General features: G+C 37.2%; 1 protein-coding gene across 4 annotated transcripts in view; it reads right to left on the bottom strand.

The window, feature by feature from the left end:
* The window catches only part of rictor (rapamycin-insensitive companion of Tor), a 223535-nt gene extending 205218 nt beyond the window's left edge, over positions 1 to 18317 (bottom strand). For 2 of the 4 annotated variants that reach the window (XM_071696194.1, XM_071696196.1), the window contains exons 1-3: positions 18103 to 18317; positions 15112 to 15424; positions 6145 to 6276 (exon numbers count right to left, since the gene is read on the bottom strand). In XM_071696194.1, the coding sequence (XP_071552295.1) occupies positions 6145 to 6276; positions 15112 to 15424; positions 18103 to 18172 (515 nt within the window). In that variant the 5' untranslated portion in view covers positions 18173 to 18317. Of the gene's footprint in view, positions 1 to 6144; positions 6277 to 15111; positions 15425 to 17752; positions 18015 to 18102 lie in introns of those variants that run through there. The other 2 variants (XM_071696195.1, XM_071696197.1) reach the window with 2 other exon arrangements.
* Positions 18318 to 18820: the final 503 nt, after the last annotated feature.

Genomic DNA, 18820 nt, shown 5'->3' with positions numbered 1-18820 from the left:
TGCCACGCAAAAATGCCCGAAACCACAGCTCCCTTTCCACATCTAGGCCCCACACAACTTTCCATGGTTTACCCCAGACGCTTCACATGCCCTGATTCAATCCACTGACAGCACGTCAACCCCGGTATACCACATCGATCCAATTCACTCTATTCCTTGCCCTCCTTTCACCCTCCTGCATGTTCAGGCCCCGATCACACAAAATCTTTTTCACTCCATCTTTCCACCTCCAATTTGGTCTCCCACTTCTCCTTGTTCCCTCCACCTCCGACACATATATCCTCTTGGTCAATCTTTCCTCACTCATTCTCTCCATGTGCCCAAACCATTTCAAAAAACCCTCGTCTGCTCTCTCAACCATGCTCTTTTTATTTCCACACATCTCTCTTACCCTTACATTACTTACTCGATCAAACCACCTCACACCACACATTGTCCTCAAACATCTCATTTCCAGCACATCCACCCTCCTGCGCACAACCCTATCCATAGCCCACGCCTCGCAACCATACAACAATGTTGGAACCACTATTCCTTCAAACATAGCCATTTTTGCTTTCCGAGACAATGTTCTCGACTTCCACACATTCTTCAAGGCTCCCAGGATTTTCGCCCCCTCCCCCACCCTATGATTCACTTCCGCTTCCATGGTTCCATCCGCTGCCAGATCCACTCCCAGACATCTAAAACACTTTACTTCCTCCAGTTTTTCTCCATTCAAACTTACCTCCCAATTGACTTGACCCTCAACCCTACTGTACCTAATAACCTTGCTCTTATTCACATTTACTCTTAACTTTCTTCTTTCACACTTTTTACCAAACTCAGTCACCAGCTTCTGCAGTTTCTCACATGAATCAGCCACCAGCGCTGTATCATCAGCAAACAACAACTGACTCAATTCCCAAGCTCTCTCATCCACAACAGACTTCATACTTGCCCCTCTTTCCAAAACTCTTGCATTCACCTCCCTAACAACCCCATCCATAAACAAATTAAACAACCATGGAGACATCACACACCCCTGCCGCAAACCTACATTCACTGAGAACCAATCACTTTCCTCTCTTCCTACAGATACACATGCCTTACATCCTCGATAAAAACTTTTCACTGCTTCTAACAACTTTCCTCCCACACCATATATTCTTAATACCTTCCACAGAGCATCTCTATCAACTCTATCATATGCCTTCTCCAGATCCATAAATGCTACATACAAATCCATTTGCTTTTCTAAGTATTTCTCACATACATTCTTCAAAGCAAACACCTGATCCACACATCCTCTACCACTTCTGAAACCACACTGCTCTTCCCCAATCTGATGCTCTGTACATGCCTTCACCCTCTCAATCAATACCCTCCCATATAATTTACCAGGAATACTCAACAAACTCATAACTCTGTAATTTGAGCACTCACTCTTATCTCCTTTGCCATTGTACAATGGCACTATGCACGCATTCCGCCAATCCTCAGGCACCTCACCATGAGTCATACATACATTAAATAACCTTACCAACCAGTCAACAATACAGTCACCCCCTTTTTTAATAAATTCCACTGCTATACCATCCAAACCTGCTGCCTTGCCGGCTTTCATCTTCCGCAAAGCTTTTACTACCTCTTCTCTGTTTACCAAATCATTTTCCCTAACCCTCTCACTTTGCACACCACCTCGACCAAAACACCCTATATCTGCCACTGTATCATCAAACACATTCAACAAACCTTCAAAATACTCACTCCATCTCCTTCTCACATCACCACTACTTGTTATCACCTCCCCATTTGCTCCCTTGTCTTACGCACTTTATTTACCTCCTTCCAGAACATCTTTTTATTCTCCCTAAAATTTAATGATACTCTCTCACCCCAACTCTCATTTGCCCTCTTTTTCACCTCTTGCACCTTTCTCTTGACCTCCTGTCTCTTTCTTTTATACATCTCCCACTCAATTGCATTTTTTCCCTGCAAAAATCGTCCAAATGCCTCTCTCTTCTCTTTCACTAATAATCTTACTTCTTCATCCCACCACTCACTACCCTTTCTAATCAACCCACCTTCCACTCTTCTCATGTCACAAGCATCTTTTGCGCACTCCATCACTGATTCCCTAAATACATCCCATTCCTCCCCCACTCCCCTTACTTCCATTGTTCTCACCTTTTTCCATTCTGTACTCAGTCTCTCCTGGTACTTCCTCACACAAGTCTCCTTCCCAAGCTCACTTACTCTCACCACCCTCTTTACCCCAACATTCACTCTTCTTTTCTGAAAATCCATACAAATCTTCACCTTATGAATTATGTACATGTATATATATGTATATGTCTGTGTGTGTATATATATGTGTACATTGAGATGTATAGGTATGTATATTTGCGTCGGTGGACGAGTATGTATATACATGTGTATGTGGGTGGGTTGGGCCATTCTTTCGTCTGTTTCCTTGCGCTACCTCGCTGACGCGGGAGACAGCAACAAAGCAAAATAAATATAAATAAATAAATAAATGAATGGATTTGGCAACGGGTTTGGATGGTATTGCCGTAGAATTTGTTAAAAAAGGGGTGACTGTATTGTTGACTGGTTGGTAAAGTTATTTAATGTATGTATGACTCATGGTGAGGTGCCTGAGGATTGGCAGAATGCTTGCATAGTGCCATTGTACAAAGGCAAAGGGGATAAAAGTGAGTGCTCAAATTACAGAGGTATAAGTTTGTTGAGTATTTCTGGGAAATTCTATAACCTCTTATGAATAAAGTCTCTGCAAAAAAAAACCAACATCATAATTCACCAAAATTAATTTTTAGCTCTTTTATGCATTTCTATAAAATCCTCCTTTTCAAAAAGCTCTACAAATCTTCACCCTCACCTCTACCAAGCACTGATAAGATATCCCATCCATTGCCTGTCTAAGCACAAGCACATCCAACTCTCTCTTTTGCATGCCTCAGTCAATATGTAATCTAATGATACCTGCTTACCATCTTTCCTGTTCACCCACATATACTTGTGTAAGTCCCTCTTTCTATCTATCTGTAGCTCTGATGCCTGTTCCTTCAATGAACTACTGTCAAGGGGATGGCCTTAGCAAAAGTCTCCTCTTGTTCCTGTCCTCAAATGCCTTTCCTACATACAACATTCCACACATTCTTCCCCCATTTCTTTCCCTCTTGTACTGTTCCACTTTATTTACCCATGTTACAGCTGGTCTTCCTCTCATACAACCCCTTTAATCATATCATCATATACTCTCCTTGTAAGCTCCCCTGTCCTGTATTCTTCCCATGAGCCCAAACCACCTCAAAGTATTATGTTTCACTCATTCTACCACTCCACAATTTATTCCCTTTGCATTCCCTGCCATATCAAATCTCTCATACACCATCCCATTACTTTCTTCCACAGCCTAGATTCTTGACCTCAGCGACTCATCCCTTGTCTATGCATTGGCTGTATAGGTCAGGGTCAGGTGGACTATGCGACTATGCTGTTCCAAATCCTTTCTTCCATATTTACAACCTTATCTTTCATTATTCTATTAAGGGACTCAGTGACTCTTCTAACCTGTACTGCTCTCTTCCTTATCTCTCCTTCCATACCACTAAAATACTTCAGACAGCTCCTAAATATTTAAATTCTCTTACCACCTTCCAATCTTTTTCCAGCATATCTAAAACACTAAACTAGTGCATTTTCCTCTTTCACTCTACAGGGCTTTGCAAAATCTATATTTTCACTATATTTCCTTTCAATCACCATAACTTTACTTTTGCTTACATTCACCTTTGCTTACACACATCCAAAAACACAATCTTCAGCAACTCCTCTTCACTCTCAGGAAACAACACAGTATCACTTACAAACAAGCTTATCACTTGCTACCATACCTCACCACCATGCCCCATCTCTACACTCCTTGTCACTAGTTTTGCTTTCATCTCCCTCATCACATTATCCATATATATGTTAAAAAACCATGGTGACATTACACAGCCCTGCCTCACACCCACATTTTTCCAAAACTTTTGCTCAATTCTCCATCCTCTTACACTTACATATGTATTTGCTCCTCTAAAGGCTTTCACACCATCCAACAGTTGTTCCCCTCCCCCATACATCCTTAGCACAACCAATAAAGCATTCCACTCAACTGTTGTATACTTTCATAAAAGAAGCTCTATTGTTTCAATGTGTAAAAAAACAAGTAACAGCTGCCATTATTAGGTTGTCTTACCCTTTCAAGCTTTGTTGTGATATGCTTAAATCAACTTTCATCACCCCATATCATTTTACACCACTGTAAAACTGTCTTGTTTTTAAATCAAAGGCAAAACCCAAGCGTTTCATATGTATCTGATGTGCGAGAAATGGTTTCTTGGCAGCATGATGTGATGGCAACTTCCAATCCTTCTGTAACCTGTGTTGTATCATTCCCTCTGGCACCCTCAGCAAGGATTTAGGGTGACTTTTTCACCTTACTTGTCTTCCTAGGTGGATTAGACCCAGTTATTTGAGGAAGGTTGATGAAAAGAGGGGACCCATGACCCAAAGCAATAAGTATGTGGATGGCACACTGAGCTCTCCATCTTGAAATCTCGATAGTACACATTTTCTAGCTTCCAAGCTAGAATACAGGCCTTTCCTTCTTGGAACAACTTCCTACTTCCCACAAGCAGATACAGGAAGAAGAAAAATATGTCCCAGAGTAAATATAAAAATGTCACAAAACAAGGATAGCAAGCAAAAGTTGCATCCCTCCTCTCTCAATAATAACATGGGATAACTAGGGCAGCAAATCATGTTAAAATGACTTCTAAGACTGTACCATGCAGCAAGGCAGGATATTCTCACCATAAGTGAGTAATAGCATTTGTTCCACAAATGAAACCTGACTCATGAAAGCCTTATTACAAATAGCAAACATTAGATTTCCCTTATTGCGGAGACAGTAAGCATGAAAGGAAAAAAATTAAAAGTTGCATAGTAGTTGCCAGACTGCTGACTAAGAAATCAATTTCATCAAGATCAAAACACAAGAGTTACATGACATGTGAGTTAAATGGATACTTACTACATAATCATCTAGATGATCAAATGTAAATAAACATTTTATGCTGCACTTCTTACAGTCCCCAAAACTTATGGCTTAAACATGCTTATAAGAGGGTACAAAACATCCTTGTAAATATCACAGGATAATAAAACATTTGTAACTTTCCTGCAAATAAAAATGCTAGAACAGACACGTTACACATGGAGGATGAAGAATAAAAAAACAAAGGCACATGCTATAAGCAGTGACACAAATAGGTATTTTGACAGCTTATTACAAGATATCAGGCATATACTAGTATATCTGAGATATACTAGCATAGCAGATACTTTAAAACTGAATATATCTGTAGCTTATAGCATAAAACATTCACCAAAAAAATATATCAAAATGACCACATAACATGGAATGTAAGAGATCCACTCAATGTGTGGTTGATCAGCTGGCATCTGTATGTAGACACTAAGTATGGTTTTGCTCACGGATGGCAGCATGCAGAGAGATGTGGTGGGTTTTTGAGGATGTAGATGGTATTTTCATTTGTTATGATGAAGGGATGAGTTTTTCTTAAGTCTTGGGATAAGTTCAATTGTCTTCATTAATGGGAATAAATGTGTGAGCAGACATATCCCCTCTAAGAAACAGAAGAGCTCATTATCAAGATACACTTATCAAGATGGGAACCCCATAGCTACTTTACCAATCCTTTGCCCCCTTTCCATTTATATGGTGATACAGTTACAACATCCCTCTCATCATGAAAGCACCTGAGCATCACCTCTACCTCTTATGATCTCCCTTACTATCTGATCCATTTAAAGAATCTTACCATATTTCATTTTCTGAGTTATTGTCCAGTTCTTTATTCTCCCAATCTCACTCCAATATACTATCTTTCCTCTGCTTATGTTCAGTGCTGATATTTTTGCCATTCCTTTATTTCTCACATGTAATTCATCCTCAAAATAGTCTCTACATCTAAACTGCTGTACTGTATTTCATCCTTCTCATGTTCAAAGATACAGTTTCCCTACAGCAATAAAGAAACCAGCCTTGAGTATTAACCTTCTAATACTTACCTAACTATAAGAGGTACAGCATTCACTGTAATGAGTGCTTGTACATCCTCTGGTGTTTGGATAAGGTAACGCAGCAATCGGAGGCCACCTGCACGCACCTCTTTACCATCATGGACTAGACAGCAACGCAATCTTGAAAAGAATGGTGGGCTTTGAATGACAAAAATATTTCTCTAAAGTTGGTAGAGTCCTACAAGCATTTGAGAGAGCATTTGCTTGATACAAAGGTTAAGATATTGTTTTAACCCTCAAAATGAGGTCTATAAATGAGGATTCAATATCCTTTGACTATCAAAAGAGCTGAATTCAGCAGAGGCTTGTTCACTGAGATTAAAAGAGCACATCCATAAAAGCCTTTGACATCACAGAGCAGAGATGAGGTGGCATCATGCTATTACCCTCTGTTATTCATTGACTAAGTGTTGGTGTCTCCATCTTTAGCCTGTTGTTGTCCTAAATCAAGAAATGGGTTTTCAAAACAATAAAGAAGGAATGAAAGGGAAAGTAAATGGACATTCACACACAGAAACAGGAAGATGAAAGTGCCATCAGTGAAATAAGGAAATCCCAAATTACTTTCAATCATATTCAGAAGAAATATAAAGCACCCCCAACTCCACTGGCCCACTAAGAACAGATGAGGGCATACACATGAATGATTTCCAGAAGATGAGATATTATAAAGCAAACAAGCTCTATCTGTTGTAATGTTTTGAATCATCTTATCTTTTGAAACCTACATTTCTTATCTATGGACAGGCTCCTATATGCATCTGAGAGAATATCCACGATGAGGATGAACAAAAAACTATGAAAACCTAAAATCTGACCTGTACTTAATGACATCTGACCCCTATTCCGGCCCATCTTCTGACGACTGCATTCTCAAAGCCACACAAGGATGGTCACTCACACTCTAACAGAATAACTGCTGAATGAATAGTATTATTGAATGAACAAAGAGTAGGAACTTCTCTTGTTAATCTCATCCAATGAGAGACTCCTTAAGAAAGTCAAGATAAATGCCTAAATCCATAAATTGAGGGTTCTAAATGATAGCTTTAGTTGTAAAAGGAAACCTAACTTTATAATCTAACCAGAAAAGAGCTTTGCTGATATATGCTTAAAGGAGTTGGGATGAACAAATGAATGTTCAACATACTTTTCTCTGACACCTTTACATGTCTTGACTGGTCACAGAGGAAGACATTCTTAGGAGAAATTTTCTACGACTGCATTAAAAAAGGATTATTCTTAATTTCAAAACTCCCATTTTTGCATGAAACTTCAATGTTTGGATTAACATTTTCACATACAAGTTTATCTTCAACCTTCAGAACATTCTTACAACTAAACATTTCAAGAATTCTACTAACTCCTTCCTCAACTAGGAGCAATAAGGTACCAAGTTTTCACAAGGCACTGTGCAGTCATATTGCCTTTAGTGTTAACAAACAGCAAATGATCTAGGCCCTCTGACAGCTGCTTTTTTGAGTGAGATTAGGAAGTACATATATCCTGAAAAAAAAAAAGGATCACAACAATCTATTCTACACTTGTCTAAAAACATTAATGTCAAGTAACACAGACAATGGTTCCTGTAAAATATTCGTAAAAAGTGTTACTGTTTTCACTTTGTCATGAAAAAGACAAAATGAAAATTTTTAATATACTAATTCAGCTACAAAAAATCTTCAGAATCCTCAGAAAGGTCTAAAAACATTACCAAATTGCCTGATATTGTCTTCGGGTGAAAAAAACATTATGTGAATGATCATCTAGAAAGCAATTTCCATCCTTCTTAATATCTACACAAAAGGAAAAAATCCAAGAGAGAAGCCTCTACCTATTATATCATCTTAAATGCACTCCCAATATTGGGGATTAGACTAGATACATACAGGCTCTGCAATAACTCATAACATCCTGAGACAAGTCCATGATGTTAAAAGTAAAAGAAGAACTTCCACACTTATAAAAGTGTTTTTCACTTTGCAAAATATTTTGACTTGTCAAGTAAGACCAACCTCATTCACACCAACTATCTACCTATCTATCTCTCTGATGCTCATTTCATTTGGAAACTCCCTCAAGGGTGTGGCCATGGCAAAAAAGTCACCATAACTCTTGAACACCAGTTCTGAATCTTAGCCTTTATGCCTCAACTTTAACAAGACACTGGCAGAGGGCAATTCTAATGCAGCATTTTCAAAGGCTACCAAATGTTCCTACCAACTATTTCTACCTAATGTGTCTCCCTAATATTCTTGCCTAATGTTGCAACCTATAACTTCTACCTAATATTCCCAGCCAATGCTCCTTCCTACTACTTCTACCTAATGTTCCTACTTAAGCTCCTGTTTAACATTCCTACCTACTACATATACCTATTGCTCCTACTATTTTGCCAAAAGGCAAGGCTATTGCAAAGCATTCACAGCAAAAAAATCTAGGGCTGCAAAACATGAGTTGTGTGAGTTAAATGTTGGCAAATGTTATGTGCGTCAAGGCGAGACTATATTTGTGGACAAAATACCAACAGTCTATGTGAAGTTGAAGCAGGATGAGAAGACAGCTACCTGATTCAAAGGGTGCAACTTGAAAACCAATGAAGTGCTAGCTCACGACATAGCCATCCCTAACACTCCTAGTGCCCAAGTAGATAGTACTGGTAATATACCCCCTGGCCTGTGGCTACCTACCTACCACTACCTACTACCACCAACTCCATGCACAAAATGCTTCCACTGCATCCAATCCCTGATCACATCTCTAAAATCTTAATCACAAATGTCCCTAGCCAAAATCAAGTCTCTCAGAGCATCTAACCATTTCTTTTAGCAGACTGCTTATCTTCCTTGCACCTTCCACTGTACAGCTACATATCTTCTTGACCATCTTATCATTAGCAATGCATACTATATGGTCATAATATCCAAATAGACTTTCATTTGTATATCTAATAAGATTTCTTTGCACTACACATTTTTCTCATATCTTCTTCATTCTATCTATCCTAATTCTATGATTCACATTATTCATCTCCCCTGGTTTCACTTTTTAACTATTTTGTCCTATGTAAACTCAGAATCTAGACCTATACATTAGGACTGAGATAAACACTTTCATGCAAGCTACAGTCAGTTTGAGATTCATCTTCCCCAAGATTTTTATCAAAGAAAATATAATTCAGGTCTAAATTTTCCACTTCAAGTTCAGGGAACTAACATTTACTGCTTCTAAATTAAAAATCAGGGCAGCAAAAGTCATTAAGAGGGTGTTGGACCCTACAAAAAGAGAAAAAGAGATCCAAACAATAATTTACTCCAAATTAGGGGATCCAGCTGGAAGCAACTTATCTAGTTTTGCAAGTTGTGATGGGAAACCTCTTAATGTATTTCCTTCTCCTACAGTAAAGAACTTGTCCACTAATAATGACATTTTCCAGGTTTGTAAGTTTGCTGAATTCTTCCATTACCATGTAAAAATAAATCTTCCAGGAGATATTCTAGATGGCAACAAGATGCCATAATCGAGTTTATAAGGACTGACACTCATCCTTAGTTTGATGAATAAATTTAGAAGGATTTTATTCATAACAGAGCAATAAAAAAGTTCATATTTATACTCGGTTTTAGTAGTTATGGATCTTAATCGGTAGAAGACGCTACACTAATGTCAAGGCTTTTCTCTGTTTCAAGGCTCCTTCATCATAATTGTTAGCTCACAAAAAGAAGGTTAGTCTTCTTTTCTAATACTGTGTCTCACATGGGAAAGCTTCATAAAATCTGTACGATTCTTGAAAGTGCAAACTATAGTAAAATACACTGTTCAAAAAGGATACCCACAAACTTGAGGGCCGTCAACCACTTCCAGTACATAGAACATCTCTCACAACAGACATACATTTGACTGAGGTCCAACAGCCATGGGATTAATATGTGAATGAGTGTTATCAGATGTAATGGTATCTGTAAAACTAAACTATCTCTTGGTACCTTTGCGTCCAAGCAGTTCTTGGAAGAACATGGTTTTTCAATGGCACACAAAGATCCATCACAAGGTTCTTATCTTCTCAATACAGTCATAACCTAAAGATCTATTACATTTTGCCAGTAACATGTACCAAGGTTCTGCATATGATATACAACTAAAGCTGTTGAGGATCCATAAGGACAAGTAGGAATCCCCCAAAACAGCTCCCCTTTTCATTACTAGTACACCAAAAGGAGTATAGGAACTTTAGGCCTTGGGATCAATCTTCACCTAACCCCTACCAATAATATACAGTAATGGGATGATTTTGGCAATCAAAAGTTCTTTGTACTATGCACAGAAAACAAACAAATCCCCACTGAGTTCCATAAAAGAACAGTCCCATGAGTTATGGCAAGGACTCACTCTGTATAAACACTCTGACATACTTCCTCTTATTCATCATCAGTACATTAGTCAGGAGGCATTACTTAAAACCTTGAGAGCCTGAGATGATCAGTAAACCAACAACGAGTAAGGTTCTTTTTGTTCTTTTTGAAGATGATAAAAGCCTTACTGCATTTCTATAAAAATACAATCTCACCAGATGAACCCCTAAGTAAGCATGCTATGAATTGGTGCCCACAGTGAATTATTGGTACACTACCCTTAACAGTGACACAAGGTTATGAAATGCTCCTGACTTCATCAGAAGTCATGAAGTAAACTAGCATCCATGAATCATGGGCAATCAAAGCCTAGCATGGTTTCCATGAAAGGAAAATCCTATGCAGTATTATGAGACTCCATCTAGGGAGACAACCTCTGAATATCTATTCATAATTACCCCAAGACCAAGACCAGGAATAAGAAAAAAAATCCTTTCATTACCCACAACCTTTCTACATGTTCCTGTAGCCCAAGGCTGCACTATATCCAGCAGCAGGGAAATGAAGACTCCTTTGGTATGAGAAGTTCTTTGCTGGGACTATACTCCCTCTGATATAGCCTCACTAAAGGTGACTTTTCACTCACAATGTAGCCTTGAGCATGCAGTCAGTAACACCCACAATGACTTGGTTTCCCTTGCGTATCATCAGTAAATTAGATGAGACATGAAGTCCTAGGCCAGTTGTTCTCAAACTTGGGTCACAAAAGGTGTTCAGATAATTTCTAAACTGCAACTTTACACAAACAAATTTTGTTGAACATTCACTGTTGTAATCCTGTTGTCCAAATAAATATCATTCATTTACACTATCTTTGAATTAGTTTATTGATGACTGCCAATCACATGCATGTAAACTACATGAGCTTCCAGCACAAGTGAAAGGTTAAAAGGCATCACATCAGCTGAACTATACATTTGCCAATTATCTCAAAATTTTTGTATAATTTCCCTGGAAAAGATATTTTTTCTGACTTTCTTGATTATCTAACTTATGTGATTTGTTTAAGATAAATATCAGAACCTGTAGCAATTAACCATATTTTCTGAGAATTACTGTGTTGGTGACAAATGACATCACTTGCAGGAGATGTACATAGGCAGTGCACAACACAGTGGCAAAAGGCAGTCTACTGAGCCAACATCACAGTTGATGAAGTTTATCGGTATGCTATATCGAAAAAATTTTGAGCCACATGGCAGGTGTATTTTCATTTGCCACTATATTTATGAAATATAGCTCACTTGTGCTATAGTTATTTCTAAATCTTATAACACTATGATGTCCCCATCTGTCTGACTGTTATATGCTGCACAGAGTGCTCTTGTTCATATCCTATTACCACTCATGATTCACAAAGTAGAAAATATTATCTATTTCCAGGGTGAAATTCTAAAGTCTGTTAAAAATGGGAAGATGCAGTTTAATGTTAAAATACAAGACAATTTCTTGTAGCTGGACCCTACAAAGCTGAGAGGTTACTTTGGATTTTGCTGCCCACAGTGTTTTCAATGCATAAAAGTTTTAGTATATGAAATGATGACGGAAAACAAGCTGAAGCAGCACATGCAAACAATTCATCCTAATATCATCAACAAACTATGAGCTTCCTGGAAGAAAAAGAAGTGAATGCAAAATGTATGAGACTTCATGCTCTAACAAATTCAGCAACTCTTTTATGGAAAAGTTAAAAAACATATGTTGAGGTTACCTGGATAATAGCACATTGCAAGAAGCCTTATAAAAAGGGTGAAGAACTCCGTCAAACCAGATGCACTTGCCATGATCAGGACTGTTTGCGGATGAAATTGCTAAAAAGCTAGAATTGATCCACCTTTCTGACAACACCATCAAATGAAGAATAAACAGCTATCTATATCTCTGAAGCGTGTTCCCTTCTGAGACTCCCTCAAGGGGGTGGCCAAGACAATAAAGTCTCTATAACTAGTGAACTTCATAGCCTTTAGTGCCTCACCCTTAATGGGCCACTGGCATAAGTTAAGCCTAGTGCAGCGTTTACAGGGGTTCCTACCTAATGCTCCTACCTAAATGTTTTACTTACTATTTCTATCTACTGCTCCAACCAATTTGCCAAACGGCTGGGCTAGTACACAGTGCTCAGTACAGGAAAACCTAGTTATGAAGAATAAGCTGTGTGAGTTAAGTGTCATCAAGTGTCATGTATAACAAGGAGAAATTTTTTTTGTGGACAGAATGGCAGTGGTCCACGTGTGGGTGAGGCAGACAGAAAAGACAGCTTCCTGGGTCAAAGTAGTGCAACTTGACAACAACTCAAGTACTGGCTCACCACACACCCAACACTAACCCTCCCAATACCCAAGCGGGTAGTACTGGTAGTATACCTTCCTGGTCACTGGCTGCCTAGCAACTACTTCCAAAACAGCTTGTCACATGATATTCTTGAACATATTGTTGGTGTTCTGAAACAGGCTGGAAGGACTTTAATCAAGATTAATGAATCTAGATATTGAGGAAAGTCCTCAATTCATGCGGTCTGTGCACTACACAGATGACACTGCAGAAGAATTTCTGTTTTGTAAGCCACTTAGGACCACTGCAAATTACCAAAATGTATTCAAAATGCTCAGTGATTTCTTTAAGCAACAAAATCTTCACAGAGCAGATTACTATGCCATTTGTACTAATAGGGCTTCATCCATGATAGGAAGTTGAGTATGGTTTTGTAGGTAAGTAAAGGAGGTCATCCCTAATGATGTTCTCATTCACTGCTTCCTTCACTGGGAGAGCTGATACTTTAGAATCTGTCAGTGCTTGCCCTCCAGTAAAACAGGCGTACATGCTTACCTTGATATATATACCTGTTTAGAGGTTTCAGCAATAACAGCAATACAACCCATAAAAATCATGGATGGGGAAGCATGGTAGAACATCCCAGTAAAAGTAAACCTCTCACACTACACTTTGATGTCAGCCAAAAAATGAAAACTCTGGTTTCCCTTCATAACACATAAATCTTTTGACTTTAATAAACACAGTTGAACTAATGTCCCAACCTCTCATGATGCAGTTTGATATCTCTTGCTTCATGTATGACAATCAAGAACAAGATCAAGTCAACGTCATTCATATCCACATATTTCTCTGCAGAATACCACAGAGAATTCCACTGTGGTCATTTTGAGCTTTTTAGGTAATAACTGCCTGCTTAAATTAAAAAGATCTAAAAGCATTCTAATTTGAAATGAACAATGAGTAAGAAACACAAAGTTGTGATTTGCCTGTTTGACAAAGTTTAAGGATGCCATCATACTGTGACAACTGACACCACTGTTGTCTCTGTATATGTTAGTTCTCCAGATACAACAAAGAACTTACAATTCATGTCAGTGAACACCTATAAATAAATTGAGGCAATGTCCATATGACATTTCTGAAGGTCAAAAACAATAATGAAAGAAGTGCTGGACAATGTCAAGTAACACATAGCTAGTCTAAAGAGTACCAGAAAACAACCTGGAATGAATAAGAGTGAATACTAGCTTGGTGCCATCTCACCACAACAAAGTAATGACACAGGCCTGGGCAGGATACTGCATGAATACTGAGTTCTGCAAAAAACATTCTGTTGGTTTCATACATTTCATGATGATAAGATTGTGGGAATACTCATGGATACACAAAAGTTTGGGGGTAAAATAGTGATTTACCCCAACCAAGCAAGTAATCTCTATGGTGCTCTACTTGTAAGTGAGAAAAATAAGAAGTATAAACAGTATTGACATCTATATTACAGTTATCTAAAACAAATAACAATGACCTCAGTTTTTGGTGAAAAGCTAGAAAATCCCTACATGGCATAGGAGTACTATTTACATTACCACACTAGACATACGATGAAGGTGCGCAAGAAAAAGCACTGAAAATATATGCAACTGATCCAACACAAATCTATAGAGAAACAGAGTTAAAGATACGGAGCAAATACAAGATATCTCTGATATGTGATCTACTAATCCTATTTCATAGGGCTGAACAACAATACTAAAAACTTGTATGAGAACATGCATGTAAAGTAAAACATAAAAGGGACTATGAAAGCAGCATTACCACCAACGAATAAAAAAAAAGAAAAATGTAAGAATATCAGGTTTTAGTTTGGTGACAAACAGAGGAGAGCAGAGGAACAGGGTGCTAACAGACAAGTTTTATGATGAGCAATTGTCCTCATCCATCAATAGTTCAGTCAAATAACAAAATCAAATGCAAGTGGAGATGAGCATTTTTCATTTTACAAGGATAAAATACTTGATGTGTAAGAAAAATACAATGAATGCCACAGAGAAATTTCGTCTTATCTACATCAAACCCCTACATTTTCAATCCCCCCCCCAAAATTTATCTGGAAGAGCTAAAAGGCCTCAATAATCAAATATATTATATATGAAAGTCCAGCATAAAGGCAAGCATTTTGTGATGTTCAAAGTGAGAAATGTTTAGCAGTCTAGCCTTATATGTAACATTAAAAAGTAATGGAAACTGAGGGAGACTTGTCACAACTTACAAACAAAAATAGTGTTCCCTGTTGATCTCTTCCTCACCAAAGTCATCTTGTGATGATGGATATGTATTTCTGTCCTTTGATGATACCATGTCATCAAACACCTTGCATTGTTCTTCAGTAAATGGAGATTTCTTTGAGTGGTTTGATGATGTAATCCTAGATAATGCCCTAACTGCTGCATTGAGGTATCCAAGGCGACGACTTTTGGGGACACCATCTTGTCGACATATGATGCCCAGTACCTCTCGCAAGACCCCTGACACACCCCTCCCCGAGTCCAACACAATATTTTCCTCTTCATTATCATGACGTCCTGAAAATTTAAAAGTAATGATACATCAAAAAATCTTCTTCAAAAATGAATTTTGAAAATATGCAAATAAAGATCTGACAACTTTAGCTGTCATTATCTACTATGACTAATCTGAAATGTATGGGAGTGATGAAACATAATGCAAACACCTATCCTTCAAGGAATTCCAGCCATAATTATATATTTTACAGTATTGGGACTTCAGCCTCATGTGTATAGATTGCTTCTTCCTACTCTCAATCAAATAGGCAGATGTGCTCTATATGTATGTAAATATGCCTTAAGACATAAACAATTATAAATAGCATTGGGAAGAAATCCTAGAGTGTCAGTTACCCATGTAATACATGATGGGGTTGCATAGCTGACAGCATCAGACTCTTGTCATACTTGTACAGGTAGCCTTTTTCTGCAGTAATTCAAACAGGAAGGCACAATTTATGTCTGTAGTGATGACATGTCACAAAGTGTAAACAGTTAGCAACAGGAAAAAATCTTTGAAAGTTAGTCACCCACATAACACAATGTGGTAAGATATGAACCTGGCATGCACGGCAAATCTAAATGTCTGAGCAGCAACATATATTGTTTATTCACCAGAATTTTCCTTTTCTTACTCTTCATATTTCCTTTTAACTTATGAAATCAAATTATTTATTTCTAAATTTTTGGTAATCCTCCAACCTAAGGACCAACTTAAGTTTTTAAAGCTCCATCCGTTGAGGGTTAAACAACAGTTATTAAAAATTATAACAAAAATATAGTAATTTAGATTAAAAGCATTCTTTGTAGAAAAATTCATAATAATCAACAGAAAAATTGTTATACATGTACTTTCTGCTTATTCACACATTCTAAGAGCAAAGTGACTACTTACTTTAATAATGATACGAAACCAGTATCATTAACAAAAATATAGTAATTTAGATTAAAAGCATTCTTTGTAGAAAAATTCATAATAATCAACAGAAAAATTGTTATACATGTACTTTCTGCTTATTCACACATTCTAAGAGCAAAGTGACTACTTACTTTAATAATGATACGAAACCAGTACAGTATATTCACCTAAATACACTTGGAATCTTTGATTCTTTGGGCTTTAACAGAATGAATGAGAGCAGATGTGGTCTGTCTTCATCCGTTCCTAGTGCTAATTCACTCAACCAGAAAATAGCGATCAAGTATGAAAAAAAATTATATAATCAAAATGTATTCCAGAAAGAAAATATCTTACCCTGCTTCAACACTGGAGACTGGTGTCTATCTCCACAGATTCGTCTGGAACCAAACTACCCATTATGCTCTGATCAGTCATGCTGTTTGATATTCAAAACTCACACCACTATAGCCTGAATTTATTCAGTATCAAAGGATAAAATAGAATTACTCCAATTCATGCCAAGCCACTCTTACTTTATTCTCTTTAGGTTACCATTATGAGACAAATTCATTCAATGTCTTTTTTGAATAGCCATGTGGCTAAATTAAGACCTCACATATCAAAAAATAGTTACGTTGCTATATTTTTACTATAACATCGAAAGTTGAAGTAAATCTGAGTCCCATGGTAATGTAAGGTGTGGTTTCATAAGTTCTGTACACTTTCAGAAATGTTTTACATACCTTTCCTGATACATTTCCAGTCCCATTTATGGAGAAACACAGAAATAACATCTGAATTTGGATAAAAATGTATACCAGTTCACTCCTTACACTCAGTAGAATTGATTTAGACCAGGGGAGAATGATTTGGAGCATTACTTTTCCTATAAATATTGAATAAATGATATAGCTGCGATGATCAGGAAAAACTGGAGTAATAGTGAGCAAAACAATATCAAAAATTTACAAAACTAAGGAAAATCTCACCTGAGACCAAAATTTAATTAAACTTTTGGTTGAAACATTCCAACATCACTAGTATCATAGTCCTCCTGCCATTTTGGTAGCATGTCAGTGAACAATCAGATATAAATCTCCCAACAACTTAATGCAAATGATACTACAACATTTACAATTTCTTTCATATAACATCAAGAACAAGTAAAATCAAGGCAGCTTGGGGAAATTTGGTGAGGTTTTCAGTTTCTGTTAATCTTCTGATGTATCACTTATTCCTAAAACCAAATTTTCCCGATCTTCATAGCCCTTCACATTCTTGTCATGTATAACAACAGCATAAAATGTAATCCTCTAATTCACCCCCTCTGAGTCTTATTCACTTTTACTAAACCTTAGCTCATAAATATACATTTCTTCCAATTATGTAACCTGTCTCTATGTGGCCCTTAAACCAGAAATTTGCCATATTACATTAATTATTACCTTTCCATTTCATATTCTTGGTCAATATTCATCACTTTTAGTTGATACTTGAAAAAAAATCTGTAGGTCTTACAATGGTCTCACAGTTAACATTGTAAAATATTATTTTCAACAACTACTGTCCACCCTCTGGTTACAAATTATAAATATCAGGCCTGAGATCATAAAGCATCAGGATACAGTGCAGCCATGGAACCATTTACAAAGTTAGCCATGTCCCTACCCATTACGCCCCACCTGCGGACATGATCACCGTCCACACTGTCTTAGGCATCCTACCTCATTAGCATCATCAAACTTTCACTTTAACCCTGGAGGAATTATACATTAGCATCATCATCGCCACTCACTTCTCAGGGATCTTCCCGAACGAAATCCTTTCCCATGGTACATATTTGTGTTGCCATTACGAATTGACATTAGTGTTCAGTAGAGCTTCTCACCAGTGTTTACTATACATCCGTAGCTTGGTTTTATCTGTTTACAAAGTCCTATTCCACAATTAATAATTCTAATCTTTTCTAGTAATATCAAATCATAATATGGTGTTTCCTAAATATGCTGGATAAATTAATAAACCCACGAGAAAAGAGAAACAGTATAAATTTGATCATAGAAAATAAAAATGGGTAACTAATACATACACGGTATTTTTACTAGTATTTTTAAAAAAAAAATTACCAAGACTATAATTTGTAAGTGAATGCATTACTTAGAAATAGTTTGATAAATTTCTTATGATATTCAATAAAACCTTGTTCTGTACATTACAAATTATTCCAAACGCTGACCATTTCTTGTCAGGAAACACATTCTTACAACATGCCGTTCCATCCTATTCATCAAATGTTTATTTACGTATGTGTAAAACTTGTTTCTCCTGAATCTATTACACCTTTAAGCTGAGCAGTAATATTGTGGTATTGTGCTATCTTATTGTTAATCTGTAACTTGTATCATCAGTCGCTCTGAGCGTACTTTATTATGAGGACCACATTGAAAATATGTATTTGTTAAATGATTAAGTGATATCTTTGAGAAAACATTCATAGTCAGACTGTATGTTTA

The sequence above is a fragment of the Panulirus ornatus genome, chromosome 59 (assembly GCF_036320965.1).
Source record: "Panulirus ornatus isolate Po-2019 chromosome 59, ASM3632096v1, whole genome shotgun sequence".
In the NCBI taxonomy this organism is placed as follows: Eukaryota; Metazoa; Arthropoda; class Malacostraca; order Decapoda; family Palinuridae; genus Panulirus; species Panulirus ornatus.
This window is presented reverse-complemented; position numbering and strand designations above follow the sequence as displayed.